Source organism: Mercurialis annua, linkage group LG6 (genome assembly GCF_937616625.2).
Source record: "Mercurialis annua linkage group LG6, ddMerAnnu1.2, whole genome shotgun sequence".
Taxonomy (NCBI): domain Eukaryota; kingdom Viridiplantae; phylum Streptophyta; class Magnoliopsida; order Malpighiales; family Euphorbiaceae; genus Mercurialis; species Mercurialis annua.
The window spans coordinates 13,320,066-13,340,187 of NC_065575.1; the positions used below are offsets into that span (position 1 = coordinate 13,320,066).

General features: G+C 34.5%; 2 protein-coding genes across 3 annotated transcripts; one reads left to right on the forward strand and one right to left on the reverse strand.

Annotated features, from left to right (window-relative positions):
* Positions 1-268: 268 nt before the first annotated feature.
* On the forward strand, positions 269-4,060 carry LOC126653594 (phosphate transporter PHO1 homolog 3-like). Of its 2 annotated transcripts, none has more exons than XM_050347519.2 (11): positions 269-988; positions 1,104-1,510; positions 1,591-1,792; positions 1,874-1,994; positions 2,073-2,331; positions 2,424-2,552; positions 2,609-2,653; positions 2,758-2,907; positions 3,078-3,356; positions 3,446-3,582; positions 3,673-4,060. In XM_050347519.2, the coding sequence occupies exons 1-11, from the start codon at positions 394-396 to the stop codon at positions 3,770-3,772; spliced, it is 2,424 nt and encodes an 807-aa protein (XP_050203476.1). In that variant the 5' UTR covers positions 269-393; the 3' UTR covers positions 3,773-4,060. The 2 variants fall into 2 exon arrangements, with proteins under 2 accessions (XP_050203476.1, XP_050203477.1); XM_050347520.2 differs by having other exon boundaries at positions 2,424-2,528.
* A 1,297-nt stretch (positions 4,061-5,357) lies between these two features.
* Positions 5,358-19,200, reverse strand: LOC126653593 (alanine--tRNA ligase-like). Its single transcript, XM_050347518.2, has 23 exons — positions 18,874-19,200; positions 18,042-18,280; positions 17,706-17,846; positions 17,119-17,265; positions 16,750-16,902; positions 14,603-14,732; positions 14,394-14,490; positions 14,166-14,286; positions 13,367-13,426; positions 13,158-13,208; positions 12,991-13,086; positions 12,788-12,889; positions 10,943-11,065; positions 10,595-10,738; positions 10,448-10,519; positions 10,257-10,332; positions 7,956-8,098; positions 7,762-7,870; positions 7,485-7,672; positions 6,956-7,045; positions 6,684-6,863; positions 6,404-6,583; positions 5,358-5,738 (listed from the first exon to the last, which is right to left on the reverse strand). Exons 1-23 carry the CDS (start codon positions 19,022-19,024, stop codon positions 5,667-5,669), a joined length of 2,865 nt encoding a protein of 954 aa, XP_050203475.1. The 5' UTR covers positions 19,025-19,200; the 3' UTR covers positions 5,358-5,666.
* Between the last annotated feature and the right edge of the window lie 922 nt (positions 19,201-20,122).

Consider the following 20,122-nt stretch of genomic DNA (forward strand, 5'->3'; position numbering starts at 1 on the left):
AAACATTCATATAGTTTAATACCCTCATAAGTTTAATACCCTTAACTTTTATATACATGTATTCTGCAGTTATTTAAAAAAAAGGGTGAGCATGAGCATGCAGATTTGTTTGTTGAGACTTCTTCCACATCCACCAACAAAAGTTTAGCTATTAATCTTCTTTCAACGTGTCTGCCTTTTTTTATTTATTTCATTTCCAATTTCTGACCAGAAAAAATCAGCCAACCAACCACTATATATAATTAAACATCAATGCATCATTCTTCAACAAACCTGCTGTTTTTTTATCATCTTCCTGCTAAACAAAACTCTCATATTTATACTCTTCATTATTCAACATTACCAAACATCAAAGAAAAAAGTATACTGTGAAAACATTAATTGATTTAGAAGATGAAGTTTGGGAAAGAGTTCAAGGCACAAATGGTGCCCGAATGGCAAGAAGCTTACATGGACTATGATTTTCTCAAAACCCTTTTGAAGGAAATCCAAAGATTCAAGCTCAGAACCAAACCACCGCCACCACCACCACACTCCACCACCAATCATGGTGGCCTCAATAGGAGGATGACACTGTACAGAGCTTTCAGTGGCTTGATACAGAAAAATAACAGCCCGTCTTCTCCCGGTGACGTTGAAAGCCAGCCCATTTTTGTGAATTCAGTGAACCGTGACGGGTCTCAAAGCTATGAGACTACTTTTCTTATGTCTTCCGATGAAGGGGGAGAGTATGAGACGGTTTACTTTAGGAGGCTGGATGAAGAGTTCAATAAGGTGGAGAAGTTTTACAAAGAAAAAGTTGGTGTGGTTATGGAAGAAGCTGCGATGTTGAACAAGCAAATGGATGCTTTGATTGCTTTCAGAATCAAAGTTGAGAATCCTACAGGATGGCACGATCGGTCTGCTGATATGACTCGTCTCGCTTCTGATGTTGCTGTTTCTGCTGCTGCATTGTCTGCTTCCACTCCTTCTGGAGCCAGAGCCAGCAGTAAGTCTCTGACCTTAACTTCCAATGAAGTTTCCGTGCAATGCAAGGAAGCAGTTTAGTATTTTCTTTCTAATATAATGTAGTGTAAACATTCAGAGTTTGTATTCATGTGCAGGAAAATATCCGGTTATGGATGTGATCGAAGAAGCGTCAAGCCAGCACGAGAGATCGGATGAGTCTACCCATCATAATAGAGAAGAGGATGACGAGGAGGAGGATGAGAGTATCCGAAAGGCGGAAGCAAGGAAGCGGAATAAAGTTAAAGGAATTAAACCGGCTCCGCTGGAAGTATTAAATCATGTGACAATTAATAACACTCGTGAGACTCCTAGATCCACCATTAAAGGTGTCCTCAAAGTTCCTCAGCATGCAGAGCTCAAATTCACAAGGGATAATCTTAGGAAAGTTGAGGAGCAACTCAAGCGTGCTTTCGCTGAATTTTACCAGAAGCTTCGCCTTCTTAAGAGTTTCAGTTTCTTGAACACATTAGCCTTTTCCAAAATCATGAAGAAGTATGACAAGGTATATATATACTTACATAGGCAATCACAGTGTGATGTTTCAGGTTACGGTATAGGTGAATTTGATTTAATTTTGTGCAGATTACTTCAAGAGATGCATCAAAAGCTTACATGAAAATGGTAGATTCGTCCTGTTTCGGAAATTCTGATGAGGTAATCAAAGTTATGGAAAGGGTAGAGGCAACATTCATTAAGCATTTCTCAAACTCGAATCGGAGTAAGGGGATGAGCGTCTTAAGACCGAAAGCTAAAAGAGAAAGACACAGAACAACCTTCTCCATGGGTAATTGATTAGTAATTTAAAGACACAGAACAACATTCTGTTCTTATGCAATATATTAAGTAGTTCTTGGAAATTTTGCAGGTTTCTTTTGTGGATGCACAATAGCTCTAATAGTAGCCCTTGTTTTAACAATTCGTGCTCATCATATCATGGATAAACCAGGGAGAGAAACTTATATGAGAACCATGTTTCCACTTTACAGGTAAATGTTTGTTTATTAGGTCAGTCTCCTTCCTGAAAACAAGTTAGTTATGCTGAATATTTCTGTTGTTGGTTGCAGCTTGTTTGGGTTCATTGTGCTGCACATGCTAATGTATGCTGCTGATATATACTTCTGGAGGCGATATCGAGTTAATTACTCCTTCATATTTGGTTTCAAACAAGGAACAGAACTAGGGTCTCGACAAATTCTTTTTCTGGGTTTCGGTATAGCCACATTAGCACTCATCTCTGTGCTATTAAACCTTGACATGGAGATAGATCCTATAACTGCAGACTATCATAAATTTACTGAACTTCTTCCAATGCTTCTGGTTATAGTAAGATTCTTCAACTTATATAAGAAAAAAGCTTATTGGCAATTGGCACGATCTAGCTTGGTGGATTTCTGACATTTTTCCTTGCTCTCTAGTTTCTAATTGTCTTGGTGTGCTTGCCGCTCAATGTCTTGTATCGGCCAGCTCGATTCTTCTTCCTCACTTGTGTCTTTCACTGCATTGCTGCTCCTCTCTACAAGGTACATAGACATCAACAACAACATGTTCCTAAGTTAAGTGGTTGGGTTTTAACTGTCTTGTAAACTATCTTATATTTCAGGTTACACTACCAGATTTCTTCTTGGCAGATCAACTAACTAGTCAGGTTAGTCAAATCATAAATGTCATGCTATATGCTGCAGTTTCAAATGCATCAACACCCTATTCATTTTGCAACAATATTTAATATATTGAAATACATATATACAGGTTCAAGCTATAAGAAGTCTGCAGTTCTATGTCTGCTACTATGGTTGGGGAGACTATACGCACAGAGAAACCACTTGTAAATCAAGTGATGTGTTCAATACCTTCTACTTCATTGTTGCTGCCATTCCATATTGGGCCCGTCTTCTTCAGGTAAAACCATCATTTGAATTTTGGAATTTGTACAACAGAGCGGATTGATATTTTTTACAAGAATACGTTATAAATACGGAGAAGTGTTTTTAGAAATGAAAACGAAAAGCCGAAACATAGAAGTCGAGATTTGAAACATTCATATATAACATGTCGTTTTTGGGATTCAGTGTCTTCGGCGCCTGTTCGAAGAGAAAGACATAATGCAAGGAGTGAATGGAGGAAAATATTTTATAACAATAGTAGCAGTTTGCTTAAGGACAGCATACAGTCTGAATAAAGGGTATGCCTGGGGAGTAACAGCATTGATTTTCTCAGTGCTGGCAGCCATTGTGGGTACATATTGGGATCTCGTTTACGACTGGGGACTTCTGCAGCGCAATTCCAAGAACCGTTGGCTCAGAGACAAACTTCTCGTTCCTCAGAAAAGTGTATACTACGTAGCCATGGTTAGTATTAGTGTTTACTATAAATCTGTACAATATTTTATTTATTATTGCTCTCCAACAAAAATTGAACGTATTATGATGACTTGCAGGTGCTAAATGTTGTTCTGCGATTCGCTTGGCTGCAAACTGTTTTAAATTTCAAGATGTTTTCATTACATAGGGAGACATTGATTACCATTGTTGCTAGTCTTGAGATTATTCGTCGCGGTATCTGGAATTTCTTCAGGTAATTCATTGACCTTAAGATGAAGAGACTTTGGTTTAAATTGTACTAGCATTTAACTTTAAAATGTTTTTATTTGGTTAAATTGGTCAGGTTGGAGAATGAGCATTTGAACAATGTAGGAAAATATCGAGCTTTCAAATCAGTGCCGTTACCTTTCAACTATGACGAGGATGATGACAAGGATGAATAGATTTTGCATCAAGAATTGGATCAAACACAGAAATTAATGAAATATTATAGGAAGAAATTAAGTGTGAGTTTAAGTCCAATTATGTTCAAAATGAAGAATTAGTCAGTTGGATGGTTGATCTTTACATAAATTCATTTTATTCTATTTATTTTAGTGATTGATGTGAGATATGTAATATAGATTTTTAAGGCTTGAGGACTTTTCATTTTGACATGTGATCAAGAGAAAAATATAGTCTTGTAACTAAATTAATTGTATCCCAGTTTTGTAAGAGAATTGTATTCTTTCTCTCTGTTTTTTTTTTTTATCTGATCATGAGGTGTCCTAAACGGGTTCCAACTATGAAACGACACCTTTAAGCCTTCCACATTCAGACTAATCCCCACTCGAGCCGGGTAGGTCCCTTGCGGGAGGCAAAGCTCTGGCCCCAAGTTTTAAACGGCTGCATACATGAGTACGGTTTGAACTCGCGACCTCACTTAAGTTAGAAGAGCGCCTTACCAACTCATCTACGCCTTGGGGTTATTCTCTCTGATTATTTAACAAGTACATTAATCAAAAAAAGAAACTTACAAAAATACGCCTTTTCATCTTGAAATAGGATTTATAGGTATTAATAGATCAAGTAAAAAGGAGGAGAATGATATCCAATTGTGGGTTAGTAAAGAAAGTGAAAAATAAAAAATTAATAGGCATTTGAATTTTCTAATTTAAGTGGCACATCTGAGAAAAAAAAAATCATAAGCTAATTACAAAATACTATATTATTTTCTGATCTTTCGTGTCGCATTTAATTATTTTTTGGTTGATTATTAGTGGTTTGTTGGTTTATTTTTGTTTGCTCAATAGTTATTCTTTAATTATTTTTTGATTGCATGTTATTTTTTGTTGATTATTGATAGTTTAATAGTTGATCATTGGCGGCTCATTAGTAGCTCAGTAGTTGCTCTTTTTATTTGTTGCATTTTACTTCCATTTTGATTTCTTTTAATTGGCGATTCAGTTTCTATAGTATTTAAACACAATTACAATTGTTTAACAGTAAAATGAATTTTCTTGTAATTTGAATTTTGCTCGTCATTAACAGCTAAAAATTACCACACAAAAAATATTAAAATTGTACACATCATAGGCGTAAATATAGTTAGATCATCTATCAGCAAACAAATACAAATAAGAAGAAAAGAAGAATCAAATCAATCTGACAACTAATAATAAGATTAGAAAAACTTTTCCTTTCCCTCCACCATTAATGGAAAAAACGTTCTTCACAAATCACAGCCAAAGCACCGAGAATTCATTTATCGACATATTCAGTGCCGACCCCTTCTTCTGAAGAGAGTGAAGCTCGTCAATAGTCTTTACATGCACCGTCAGCACCACCATGTTGTGGCAGATCCCGTCATGTTTGTCACTTGTAATCTTTTCCAAATCCGGACATAATTTGCAGATCTGAAAAAAGGACGACGGCAGCGGAACAGCGACTGTGGTAACCATAAAAAAGACTGATGGTTCGAAAGAAAAAAAGAAAAAGACGGAAGAAAAAGGACAATTATTAATGTTATAAAATCAAACGCGTGTCGTATAAAAGTAAATGGAAAAACTGTCCCGTATATTTGATAATAAGACATGAATGTTGGTTACTTGGATAAAAAGCCCTAATATAATTTGTTACATTAAATTAAAAAGAAGAATAAAAAGCTACTCAGTCTAATCATCATCGAGTTAAATAAACGGTGCTTCCATCCGGTAGCTCCGTAATCATCATATCTAGTTGCTCGCTAGTAGCGACAATGACCATGTAATCATCAGGATCGAGTTGAAGTTAAGTGCAGCAGTATTAAAGTATACAACAAAAGATTAGAATTCCTTTTTCTTTTCTTTTCTTTTTTGTTCATTTCAATTTCATTTGAGCAAAAGATGCTGCCAACCCCATGGCCTTGTCCAAATGAACCCCATCTGTTCCCTGAAATGTAACATCACAAACCAAAATTCAAAACTATAACTCAAATAAAATACAACACAACCTCCCGTCGCTTTGTCCCCAATTAATGTGAAATAGACATTACATTAAGGTGTACCGACTCGGAAAATTTATAGTATAAGAATCCTCTTAAATTGACTAAATATGATTGATCATGTTAAATCAATCTACACTCTCCATTACAAAATGAATGATGTGGACTAAAAGAGTTTGAACTATCTTAAGCCATTTTGCTGCTTTTATCAATTCTAATCATTAAGTTTGATTTTACTCACTTGAAAGCCATTAACTTATTGTCCTTTTTTAAGTTTGCCTTATTTTAATTTAATTATAGTAGACAGTCAATTTAATGACTTTCAAGTGAATACAATCAGTTTCAATTAAACAGACTTAACTACAATTAAAACAAAAGCATTCATATCAAGTTGCAATTGTTAAAATTTAGAATTTTAGTGATACTGATAAAAGCAGCAAATAATATTTCTTTTCGGGTCATTAGGCTTGCCTAATAGCTCTCTTCATTAATTATTGTTATCACATTTTAATTGACAAAAATCTCTGCATATTATTTAAAATAATTCAATAAATAAATTATAACTTTACTTTCATACTCTATTATATTAAAACCTCATCACTACTATACTAACCTGGCCATTGGCAAGACCCCCTTTTCCCTTACCACATCTTCCCTTCAATGGCTCCAAAGCAGCAGTTAACCACTCAGACACCTCCAGCTGCTTGCTCTTGTCTCCCTTTTCAGGCACTCCTGCGCATACCGCAACCTTGTTTGTAGTTTCATCAATGCTGAAAACCATAGCAGAGATTCCCTGCCCAAAAACAATATTAGCACCTATATATAAGAAAACTGCTTTGAAAAGAAACAAATATTATTAGAGCACATCCAAAGACCATAGGCAGCTAGCTGACCTTCTGCAAGACTTTCAAGACTGCCTCACGGACTGCAGCTGCATCTAAACCAACATCAACACAAGATATGGAGAATTCCTTGCCTTCAGAAGCAGCTACTTCAGCCATCTCTGTTGCTACCTTCACAGCCTTCTGCATATTTTCTTCAGCAATCTTCTTTTGTGCTTTTCTAATTTCATCCTAATAAAGCATTTTTGTTACAAATCCAGATTCAGAAAGATAATTCGGCATAGATAGTGTTCAAAAAATCTTAATAGTGTTTAATGAAATACCTGGAGTGTAGACATCTTAGCTTTAATATCAGCTTTCTTGGCAGCTGGAACAGGTGCCGAGTCCACACGGCTTTTTAAGGAAGCTACTTTCTGTCCAATGAATAGAAAATGATAATAATATTAACAACTATAATGTTAACAAGTAGCGAGACGAACATCACATGTAATAATATAATATCTTCTGTAACCACATTACACAATTAGATAGAACGGACCAACAATATCCTACTAGCATCTCTGCTAACTATCCTACAAGCCATTTCCCACATGAAATAGCCAGAAATTAGAGCATTTTGCAGCAAATGTATTTAACCATTTTTCAAATAAACAAAATTCATAAAAAAACTCATTTTCTTGTTTCATTCTGATAAAAAAATTCTAAAACCAGCACTTAAATTTGTTTAGGAAGTATCATGTATAAATAGTCAGCACCCATCCTCAAATTAGTTTCACATTCACCAGTGAGAATAACATTGCATCACATCAAAAGGACCATATCTCCTAGCCAAATAATTAAAGGGAATTAAACCTTTTCCAGTAAGCTTCCTTCTAACTTGAATGCCTCGTCGACTTCCTGCTCAAGCAAGGATGCTAGCTCCATTGCCTTAAAAGCACCCTCAGTTGTAACAGCAGTTATTCTTCGTACTCCTTTTGCAATTCCCTCCTCTGATAAAAGCGCAAATGCCTTTGCTTCCCTTGTATTTGAAATATGGGTCCCTGAGGGTTTTGATTTGGAAAGAACAAAGATACTATCAATGGACAACTTAAAGCACTATGGGCCCACAAAGTAGTTAGAAGATAATAACCTCCGCATAGTTCAGTAGAGATTGATAACCATTCTTTATTTTCCGGATCAGCTAGAAGGTCCTCAACTTTTCGACCTATTGCCACAACTCTAACTGGATCAGGATAGACCTGCATCAAAAACACCATTAAAAAATTCACATATGCAATAACACGTTCCATTAGAATAATCATATTCATAAGTGTCCTGTCTTACTTCTCCAAAAACAGCACGCAAACCATTAAGACGCTTAGCTTCAGAAAGGGTTGCTTCCTTCGCAAATACTTCTAATTCTGCTTTAATTTGTTCATTCACAATTGACTCAATCCTTCTTAAGAGCTTAGCATCCACTGGCTTGCCTACACAAAGTTCATTAGCATAATAAACCAATCCCACAATGAGAAACAAGCATATTAAGCAAACCTTTCTCAACAGCAACGGGGCACCCCTCCCCCTCTCCCTCATACATAATAGAAGGGCAATAATATAATATTTAAACCTCCAAACTAGTGTAAAAAAAAACCTTTTAGACAACTTAACTTCAAGAAAAACCTTTCAAACACCTACATTCGTCAATTTTCTTCCTTCAAGACCACTGGCAGCTAATGTGGATTAGTGTATCAAACTCGCCTAGACTTTTCTAGAACCATCGGCATATGTTTTTGAAAATATCATTTATAGTCTCTATACATGTTTTTACCATCTCTTCTACATGTAAATCTTTTATATCATACTCCCTTCATCTTTTGAGATAGAAGAAGTTGCTATTTTTAATGTTAGTTAAAGAAAAGATTATCAAAATACCCTTCTAATAGAGCAGTAAATTAGTGGCTTTGGTTTTCTAAGTCACTAATGCATAATGTTTCACTATACAGAAAGTGCAATTTTTTCTATTTTTAAGGGACGAAGGGACTAATTTTAATGAAATTTCTTTTACAACTAAATTTTATAACAATTTTTAATTTTGATAAATGTTTTTCAGATTCCAAAATTTATCAAGAATTTATTTTTGAAATTTATAGAGTTACTCATGTTTGTTTGTACCTAAACATTTTTTTCATTGCATTCATTATTAAATTCTAAACAAAATTTAAGTATATATTCTAACAAGCACATACTTCAACAGATATTTTGTTCATTGCAAAAGTTTTATTTCTTTTTATGCTTGCAAATCTAAGGAGTTACATTTCATATTTATATATCATATTTTAATATGTTATAAAAAAAATCATAAGCTTCATTATCATTTTATTTCCAAAGTCAGATTATAGTAATAAAAAGTTTCAAAATGAAATTATTAAATAAGGTTAGTTATAAGAATGTGCCTGTTGCAAATACATTTTATTTTATTTTTACTTTTGAATCTCAATAATCATACAATAATAATGTAAGATATAAGAAAACCCTAAAGGTCAAAAAGATATTTTACCAGATCTGTAAAACGAAGAAACCTTGAGGAGTAGAAAATAACTTCTTTCATAAAATAATAAAATATATAATTTTTGAGGAGTCAAAAGTGATATTTTATTAAAGCATAGGCACTGTCAAATAACCAATCCACCCAAAAGCTCAAGTTGTTAGGTGAGGATTTAACAATAGTTACATCTTAACACACCCCCACACACTTCATGCTCAGTGGGCTTCAAGCGTGAACAAACAAGCACACAGGCCTATCCTTCCTTGTGCTCAAATTATTATCTTATTAATTAATCAAAAAAGGTAGTCAAAAGCACTCGCCTGGTGCACAGGCTTTGAGCGCTATAGCACTAGCCTGGGCTCGCCTAGAATCTTAAAAAAATGGAGACTTTCCTATTTATTAGTTTAAACATTCCTATTTTTTGGCCTAGATAAGTGGATTTAATTTAGGAATTGTAAAAGTATTTTAGGAAGTTTAAAAGTCATAAGTTTCTATTTAAGTGTATTTTTCTATAAGAGTTTAGGTTTAAGAGAAACACTAACTTCAATCAAAATACACACTTAAGTACAAAAAAGAGCAGACCAAGCAGTAGCTTTATGATTATGGTTTAGATTTTGGAAATTAAGAGTTTTATGACTTTCTATTACATATATATAAAAATATATATATTTATATTTTTTAGATATATGTGCTTTCCGCCTCGGGCGATATATGGCTATCTCGCCTTGAGTGCGCCTAACGCATTAAAGGGGGTTGCCAAGGATCGAACTCTAGACCTTTCAGTCACAGAGGCTCTGATACCATGTTGAATAAACCGATCCACCCATAAGCTCAAGTTGTTGGGTGAGGCTTTAACAATAGCTATATCTTAACAGAGACCAAATGAGATAATATTACACTAAATTTGCTCAGATGTGGCACCATTTTCTGATAGAGACAATGTGCACATCAACTGCCAAGGGTCGGGAAGTAATTGAGTTTACAGCTTCAAATGTCCGAGAGGATCTTCTTAAAGTTTAGGTGGCTGAGAACTTTTATTGCATAAATTCAAGGCGCTATGCGTGTAGTATGCCTAATAGAACCAAGTAAGCAGAAGTTACCATGAGAAAAATCAAATCGCAGTTTTTCAGGAAGGACAATTGATCCCTTCTGATCCACATGATTCCCAAGTACTTCCTGAACAAAGAATACAGGAGGGAGAAAAAAATAAAAATAAAGTCTTAAAAATATACTTCTCACCCATGAAATGTAAATTATAAAACTCAAAGTATTAGACACTATTGCAGCATACCCTGAGAGCAAAATTCAACATATGTGTACAAGTATGATTGGGAGCAATGAGCTTACGCCTATCATAGTCAACCTGCACAATTCATTAAGATGTTTGATAATTTCCATAAACATCAAGAAAAAAAAAAGACTGGTTCACAATATATACCTTACAAATTACTTTGTCCCCTACAGAAAATCTGGCAACCTCTCCAATAAGAGAACCAATATGAACAACAAAACCTCCAAATATTTGCACATTAGAAACTTGGAATGACCCGAAAGACCCTTCAAGTGATCCAGTGTCAAAGATCTGCAACCAGAAGAATATTAATTATATGGAACTTTCTGAGAAAGCAAGGTGGCAAGGAGGGAAGATATAAGTACACACAATGGAGTCTTGGGAGCAGTGCAGTTAAGATGTTATACTCTAAGCTTATTTAAAGTAACTTCTGCATTATATTTATAAGCACATAAACCATTGGAGGAACGCTAACAAATTCCAGTGACATAATACCTGACCACCTTGCTCAGCATAGAAACTTGTAGATTCCAAAACTATACCAACTTCATTGCCAGAGGTAGAACTTTCCAAGAACTCAGTACCAGTGTAGATAGCTTTTATTAAACTTTCATGTTCCTAAAGCATACAAAATCAACAAGAAAGCAGTCAGCACAAGAATAAACATGACAGTCATAGTATAGGTGATGCCGAGAAAGCACTAAGAGGTGTTTCCACACAAACATTGTTATATAACAGTTAAAGCTAATGCTCTCCCAGAATCCTAAAAGCCATGATAGTTTATTTTTTTTGAGCATTGATAATTATGTCTGCCTGTTCGTCCAGGGAAGCAAAAAATTTACAGTTCATGCTGGCGGCATTGCCTTTCTATTTCATCGTTCTTTCCTCACTTGAATCATGAATTAAAAGGGGTGGGGTAGAGTGGCTCTATTTCATGATAAGAGGTTCTAGACCACTTGGGAAAAAGCCCAATCGGAGCACTCCTCCAAAAGTCCTACTGGTCAAACTCTTACATTAAAATCCCCACAGGCAACATACATGTTCTGTTGTTGAGGGTTTCAAAGAGGTACACATAATTGTCAAAAAAAATCAAGAAACTCCCTAATATGATTATGGACAGGTTAATTCAACCCAAATGCGGTTTCATGGATGGAATAGCAGACCATATTGTAGCACTAGACCATTAGTATTTTGGCCTAAAGAAGACAGGAGAGCATTTATTACTAAACAAACCAATAAAACAAGACATAACAACAAACTTCTGTGACATCATAAGCTCCCATACAATTCATTTCAGATATTCTCCTGTGATTTAAAAATATGCAGGATTGCATGCTATGGCTAATAAATGACAAATATACAAATTTCACCAACTGCAGAGCCCATGGTAAGATATATTCAAAACCCCTTTGCAGGAATAATAAATTTCATTATGATTGTCACCTATGAAAAACATAGGTCAGAACTTACTGCAGCTATCTACAGCATACTGATTGAAAAGAAACAAATAGGCTTCTAGGTTAAGAAGACCAAAATTTCCACTCAAATTTGAAACTGAACCAATCCAAAGATAACCATATATCTGGGGTGGAACCAAACTGGACTAGAATATAAACATCTCAATTTTTTTCCGTGTATTGGAAGATGAAGTCAAATAAGCTGCAAAAAATGGCTGAAAAAAATAAAAAGAACTAAAAAAAAATTGTTTAGCAGAAGTCCGTCCATTGGGTATAACTTGATCAAACTCAAAAAACCTGAATTTACAGCCAAAATAGACACATTTCCACCCAACATGCCCTGATTCCCTCTCCAACGAAAAAATCAGAACTTCTTGACCCAGCCAACAGATCAATTTAGAGGATAAGAATAAAGCACTTCATATCAACTACAGCTCTTTGAATTTTCTAACAGATGTAAAACCCTAAATATGAAAAATAAAACAGGAAAGACAAGACATACCCAAAACTCATACATGATGTACAAACAAAAACTCAGCTATAGGATGCCTTTGCTATAAAGTAGCACGGACACTTCATTCGATCAACGTTTCCTGTTTTACAGACGAAACTTGGCGTTTTTGACGCAAAACTCCATTTTTAACATAAAACCTTAAAATAACACTGTTTTGTCGCGTCCATGTCCGTGTCCAACTGTCTCGTTTCTAGTATCCATGTCTGTGCTAATAGAAAATATTCAGATTCATCCTAAACTTTGAGACTTGGAAAAATTTAAACAAGAAACTAAACAACAGATTTCTTCCAAATATATGCTATGCTAACTTAACAGAGCAAAACAGCAACAAATCAGAATGTAATTATATAGTCTATCTCCATCTCTCACCTCAAACAAAGTAAATTTGAAGGAATCGTTTGTAGCAGAAACTCCCTTCCTATGCAACGCAGATGTAGCATCAGCATCCATGACAATATTGCCACCAGCTTGCTGCCGAACAATTTGCAAAGAAAAGTAAAGACATCAGATATCCAAGATAATTTCACCACAAAAATTCAAAGCCTGGCTCTTTCAAAGTGAAATTTAAGTACCTTATTCTGAGCATTCCTTGACCTTTCCCTTGCCTCATTCATGCAGCAATTGAAGCCCTCAACATCAACTTGTAATCCCATTTCTTCTGCCATCAACTTATGTGCAATCATTTATTAGGATACATAGGCATATGAACAGATATGCATAAAGGATCAAGAAAGCATACCTGTGTCAGATCTAACGGAAATCCATATGTGTCCCACAAGATAAAGGCATCCTGAAACAAAGAGCTGAACATTGTTAGATGAATGAAATAAAATCAGCAGTGTTTCTTCCCCTTCACTTAATGAGAAAAGTTCTATATCATAAGTTAGAGCATGGTGAACCAGTAAAAGTTTGTAAATTAAAAAAGGAAAAGGTGAAATCATTGCTTGCCTCTCCACCCAAAGTTTTCCCCTGAACCTCCTGTGCAGCCTTCTTAAATTTCTCAATTCCCTGAAAACAGGCAGTTCATGTTACAAAGATGAAGCACAGTTCCATAAAGATAATGCTTAAAGAGAGTCTGGATAAAGAAAAAAAAAGCCAAATAATTCGGCTGCCATATTATATAAGATGGAAAGATCCACTGAAGCTAACCAAAGAAGCAATTAGTAGATTTTCTACTTCCCAGAGTTAACATTTTTACTTCCATGTTATTTCTTGTGGGGATGAGGAGGTTAAAGGAAATGTTAGCATATCATACACATAAGACATGTCACTGTACACATTTAAAAAAAATAGTAAACAGTTAAGCCGGATTGAGGATTAATAAAAATTGCATTATAAGTCAACGTTGAAATAAGCAATTACTATTCCAAGAATCACCAAAATGCCTAAAATAGAGATGATTGCAAAAAATGTGAAATTTTAAATCGGAAGAATATTAAAATGAAAATACAAATACAAACAAAAAAATCAGGCCCTTCCTGTTTAATATCAAACTGCAAATTAAATATTTGATCGATCATGGGCCAACATCAAGTTGAGATAACAGAGTTCAGTAAAGAGACATCATTGGAGCCTATAGGAAGACTGAAGTGCCATTTTTAAAAAAATTATGGAGACCAAAGCTTTACATTTAAAGAAATATTGGACCAGAATGTGTACTACACCAGCCCTCAGGAACCATGTATGATTATCCTAGTAATAGAAGAAAACAAGGAATCCCCATGCAAAATAGCAAATTAATGGTTACCTTGACCAAAGTCTTGCCGAAACTTGCTTCCTCTTCTTTAATTATCTCCTTAATACGTTCTTCATTTTGTTTTAGCTCAGGGAAAACATCACCCATCACTTTGGCAACAATATTTACAAGTCTGCATGCACCAAAACCATCAAAGGATCGACAATGAGAAATTTGTCAAATATGATGCACAAAAATAACATCTAATTCATTAAATGGCATCATGTAACCCATTCCTACCCATTAAAAAATCCTTCTTGAGCTTTCAGGACTTCACTTCCATACCGAACAGCACGTCGAAGAATTCGTCTAAGAACATATTCACGACCATCATTGCCTACACAGCAACAGAAAAATAACAAGCTACCAAATTTATTCAAATTATAAGGGCAAAAAAAAAATTGCAAACTCTACCAAACAGTAACAAGTTACTCTAATTCATAGTCTACCTGGGCAAGAACCATCAGCAATGGCAAATGAGAGTGTTCTAATGTGATCAGCAACAACCCTGTAGGCCATGTCAATCCTGTCTACATCATCAGGTCCAACTTTTCCAGAATAAGGACGTGCCCCTGTTGCCTACAAATTTTTATGAAAGAAAATAGAAGTGTGAATTAAAACGTTATTTTTTCTCTATTAACAAGCAACTTAAATAGCAAACAAAAGCACCCAAAAGAGACTAGACTGAAAAATTAGGGCTGAAAATAAGATTAGAAGAGTGATACCGCGAATATGGTGCGTTTCGGATTGTGGTGCACGAACGGGAACGAAACACGTTAGTTTATTTTTTTTTAGGGTATGTAGAGGATAGAGTTAGTTGTTACGCTCTTTTAGTATGAGGTACGTTGAACCTCTCTTGATCAGAATACTTGTATTGGATTTTGCGTACAGCTATTTTTTATATTATTATAACGTTATTAACAATACGTGTGACTTTTCAATTTCTGTTGTTAATCAGATGACTTCACTTCACAGTTGATGTGAAACTTTTAGAATTCCATCTAAGAGTGACAACAAACACAATTTCAATTTTAACAGTTCTCTCTAAAAGGTGTATTTAATAAGTTGTATTGATCTATAAATCTTAATTAGCAGATTTAAAAAAAAAACATGTTCATTAAGCCCATAAACTCAAGATGTCCAACAAATATAACCCTAAGAGATTAGCATTAAACTACAAGAAACAACCTAATACATCAGCAGTAGTTCATTTTCTTAATACATTCTTCTATTTTATTACTCACTTAGTTTTTTATGATTAGAACACAGTTCAAGTGATTTTATCAACAATTTATAGAACTCTTAGCATGAAGTTCCAGTACGAGAACCACCATGTTTCTAATACTCCATTGTACCGCGAATTGAAAGCACGTTCCAGTTTATGGAACTGTAGGGGAGGAGCGAATTCTGATAACACTGGATCAGACTTATAATTGCCACTCAACTCATGCAAGCTTAAGCAGTTCAGCTTTAGTGAATTCTTCAAGCTTGAAAGTCAGCTTATTCAGCACCCCGTGAGCCACCACATACACTGCCAAGCCGATTGTAGATATATTTACATGTGTATGGGCGTGCGTAATCTTGAATAGCATATGTAGCATAGTCATAGGACATAGAAATAAACTCAACCGAATTATCACACAATACATTTTAACTCTAGTAAGGTACACATTAACCACCGAAAAAAACTTTCATAGATTGCAATATTACTTTGTACTTCGAAAGAAATAAATTTCAATTATTGTCTTGTCGTTGAATATGCATATATGAAAGTTATTTTGTGCAAAAAAGAAATATTCTACATGCTAATAAGACCTTCAATAGGTTGTTGATGTTTTGTCCTTTCACAAGATTTTGGTGTTCTTTTCAATTCTTGGGTAAGCAGTAGCTTGGAAAAATGTCATCTAAATTCTTTTATGAAGTTATATAGACAAATTTTAACAAAAACATAAAACTAGATCACAACAGGAAAATTAGCATCAATGACGTAAGCTAAAGAATATCCATGAACAGATCATTTTTGGCTTCTTTAAAATTGACCATAAAGTCATGTGAAGCTTGAAAAAAATAAATTTAAAGAAGTTATGTGTCTACTAACTTTAAACTACAAAAGTTCAAAGTTGCAATGATACATATTGTTAAAAGTAATTGGATAGCATAATATGTCATATTATCTTTGCATGTTAAGTCGCATAACTTGCAGCTTTAAAATGGAAATCACTAACTAGATGGGGGCATTTTAATTAGAAACCATATAAAATGGAACAATCCAATATAAAAAGCAAACCAGTAATTATTGACATTTTCCTCAAGTAGAACAACGTGATGTCTCTTTTCCGAAAAAAAATTCAGATATTAAATATCGATTATCATTAGCTAGATAGTTGATATCAAATTTTACAACTTGTTTTAGCTAGATGATAAAGGTTATCTGAAATGATTTTGGAACTCACACTAGCTGAGCTTGAGCTCACACCTAGCTCAGGCTCATGAAGATCACTGACCCGATAAGTCTTGGATCTTCCAAGCTCAGCCTATCTCATATGCAGGCCTAGAATGAATCCTCAATGAACTCATAGAAAGAAAAATAATTTACCTCTTGGATGGCATCGAAGATGGGTAGGAACACATCAGTATCGTAATTGCTCATCTTATTCTGAAGGATAGAAGTCAGTCTCTCAAAACCCATTCCAGTATCAACATGCTTAGCCGGCAGAGGTTTCAAGGAGCCATCACTTTCCCTGTTGAACTGACAGACCATTGAACATCAGAAGAGCAGCCATATAGCAATTACATATAAAATAGGGCACCAAATTATGATATTTCGCCATGTCAACATCAGAAATTCTAATATATTAGTGTACAATGTGCAAAGTAACGACAGATTCCAAAAATTCAAGCATTTGAAAAAAATAGTAACAATTAATCTCTGGAAAGTCACTCAAGCAACAAAATAAAATAATACCTGAATAAAGACAAGATTCCATATCTCAATGCATGTAGGATCGTCATTATTAACCAATTTAGAAGCATCCCGATTACCAAGTCTATCATAATGTATTTCTGTGCAAGGGCCGCATGGACCAGTATCGCCCATCTCCCAAAAATTATCCTGATCATAAACCAAACATAATCAAAAATAAAACTTTCAAATATACATATTTGTATGTGTGCGTGTCGTAGGAAATGGGTTTCTCAATTGATTAGTTGAGCACTAGTAGCACACCGACAGCCATCATAGCTAAATCCTTTCAAAAGCCATATACATTTGTCTGCCATTTTTACAGTCTCAATGTCTGATTAGAAGTTGAGCATATTTATAATGTAATAGGTGTATGAAGTATGTAGACAATAATGACTAATAGCACAATATTTCTATCAAAATAAAAGTAAAAAGGAACAGCTATATCTAATATTATGCCAATTCCAAGCCGATTACTATTTTTAAGAAAACACATTACAATTTACTTATAAAAGTTGGGGGCATATTGCAATGATGCATGGTAATCTAGTCAAGGAAAAAATGTAGGAAAAGGATAAAGGAAGTCATACTTTACAGCCAAATGGAAGCACCCGGGCAGGTGGCAAAAGTTCGAGCCAAATATCTCTTGCTTCTGTATCAGGAGCAAGACCAGCTTTTTCATCACCGCCAAAATAGGTTGCATAAAACCGCTCAGCAGGCAGTTTATACACCTGCAAGTCCATAAAAATTGAAGTCAGTCTGAAATATAATAAATAGGAACATGTAAAAACAAAAAGAAAAAAAGCAGTCAGTCTGAAATATCTTAGCGACGACAAACTCCAACGCCTATTATGTAACATCAAATATAACAATCAGAAAATTTTGAAAGTCAAAAAACAGAGAACCCTATAGTCTGATATTTATACCTTAGTTAGAAGCTCCCAAGCCCATTCAATAGCCTCTTTCTTGAAATAATCTCCAAATGACCAATTCCCTAACATCTCAAAAAATGTATGATGATAGGTATCCTTCCCCACATCATCAAGATCATTATGTTTCCCGCCAGCACGAATACACTTCTGGGTATTGCATGCTCGAGTTAGCTTACTCAATTCAGTGTTGGGGTCAGCAGTTCCAAGGAAAATAGGCTTAAACTGGTTCATTCCTGTAAAAACATATAAACAAGGTGTCATATATTAACTTGTCGAAATTAAAAGTTCGTGTTAAAATTGCAAAACACGCTAAAGTTCATGCTTTTTAAAGCAATTAACCCTGTTTGTTCGGAAATACTAAAAAATGAAAGAATCTAATGCAATCCAAGTCAGTGTACTCGAATTGCTAAAACTAGACATTTTCAACTTTAAGAAAATGGAAAATTAGAGCACGTTTTAATGCAGGTGAATCATATTGAAACAAACATAAATTTCCAAAAATTCAGTTCAATTCAATTCAGTGAAAAATTGCATCTGTTTACAAACAAAGTTATCAGCATAATCAACATAAAAAAACCTAACATAATATACTCGAAAAGCTCATAGTTGCTAAAACTAGTCATTTTCAACTACAAGAAACTCCAAAATATAGCACAATTTGTTACAGATGAAATCATATTGAAATAAACATAAATTTCCAAAAATCCAATTCCAATTCTATTACAAACTAAGTTATGAACAGAATAAACACTTACTTCTATATCTATTGCAATAAAAAAACTGAATTCAAACTAAAATTAATGAACAAAAAAACAAATTAATTTACCAGCGTTAGCGAACAGCAGAGTGGGATCATTAACAGGAACAACAGGACTAGATTTCCAATTCTTATGATTTTTCTGCTCATAAAACCTAATGAAAGTCTCTCTCACTTTTTTCGCCGGCCACTGCGCCTCTTGTGGATCAACGCCCGGCATCGCCGCCGCACCAGAAGAAAATATAGAGAAGGAAGCGGAGAGAGCGGTGGTTAGCGGAGGACGACGGTAATATAGAGAAACCCTAGCGGCCACCGCTGCCAGTGAAGTGGGAGATGATGAAATGGGGTTTTAGCGAGAGATTTTGTGGACGACGATGATATTATTCTTATTCGTGATTCTCTTCGTGTTTTAGTTTAGGTAGAGGGTTAAAACAGCCCTTGAAGTTGTTGTGGAAGTGTATTTTAGGGCTTTCTATTAATGTTTATCATTTAAGTCCTTCATGTTTTTAAAACGGTGTCGATAATTAAACATCACACATCTGATATAAGAATTCAATTTTAAATGATTAAATTCAAATAGTGACCCGATTAGTATACCATACAATACAAAAAGTTAGTTTTTTTAAGTTACTATATCAACAAGGTCGTAATGTTTGTAAAGAAGATAATTTTAAGGCTTAAGGTCTGAAAAACTACCGACTTTTTAAATTTTTTTCAATTGCACCCTCACCTTATAATTTCTTCAATAGCACCATATTTCGTATTTTTGGTTTTAAATAGCACTACGACCTTATAAAACAGTCAATTTCATCTTATTTTGTATTTTTGACTTTCAATAGCACCATAAATTATCAAATAAACTCATTTATCGAGGACTTATTTGAATTTTTTTAAGTTAAAAGACTTGTTTAAAAGTGTCCAAGTAGAAAGAAGTATGATTTCACTTTTAAATTTAATTTTTTTTGAACATTTTCATCCTTATAGTAATCAAATCATCTATTTTTTTAATTTATAGTGCTATTGAAAGACAAAAATACAAAATAGGGTGCTATTAAAAAAATTACAAGGTGAGGGTGCTATTGAAAAGAATTTGAAAGGTCGGTAGTTTTTCAGACCTTAAGCCTAATTTTAATGAGTGCATCTATTTTCCATAGGAGAAATTCTTAGGTAGACTCAGTCCACCACGTCATCTGTGGACTAAGCCTATCACATCATTACAATGATGGCAATCTTATAATATTACTATTCAAATGTGTAAATAAGTAATAAACGAATTTACAAGATCGCCATCATTTTAATGACGTGTCATTATATTATA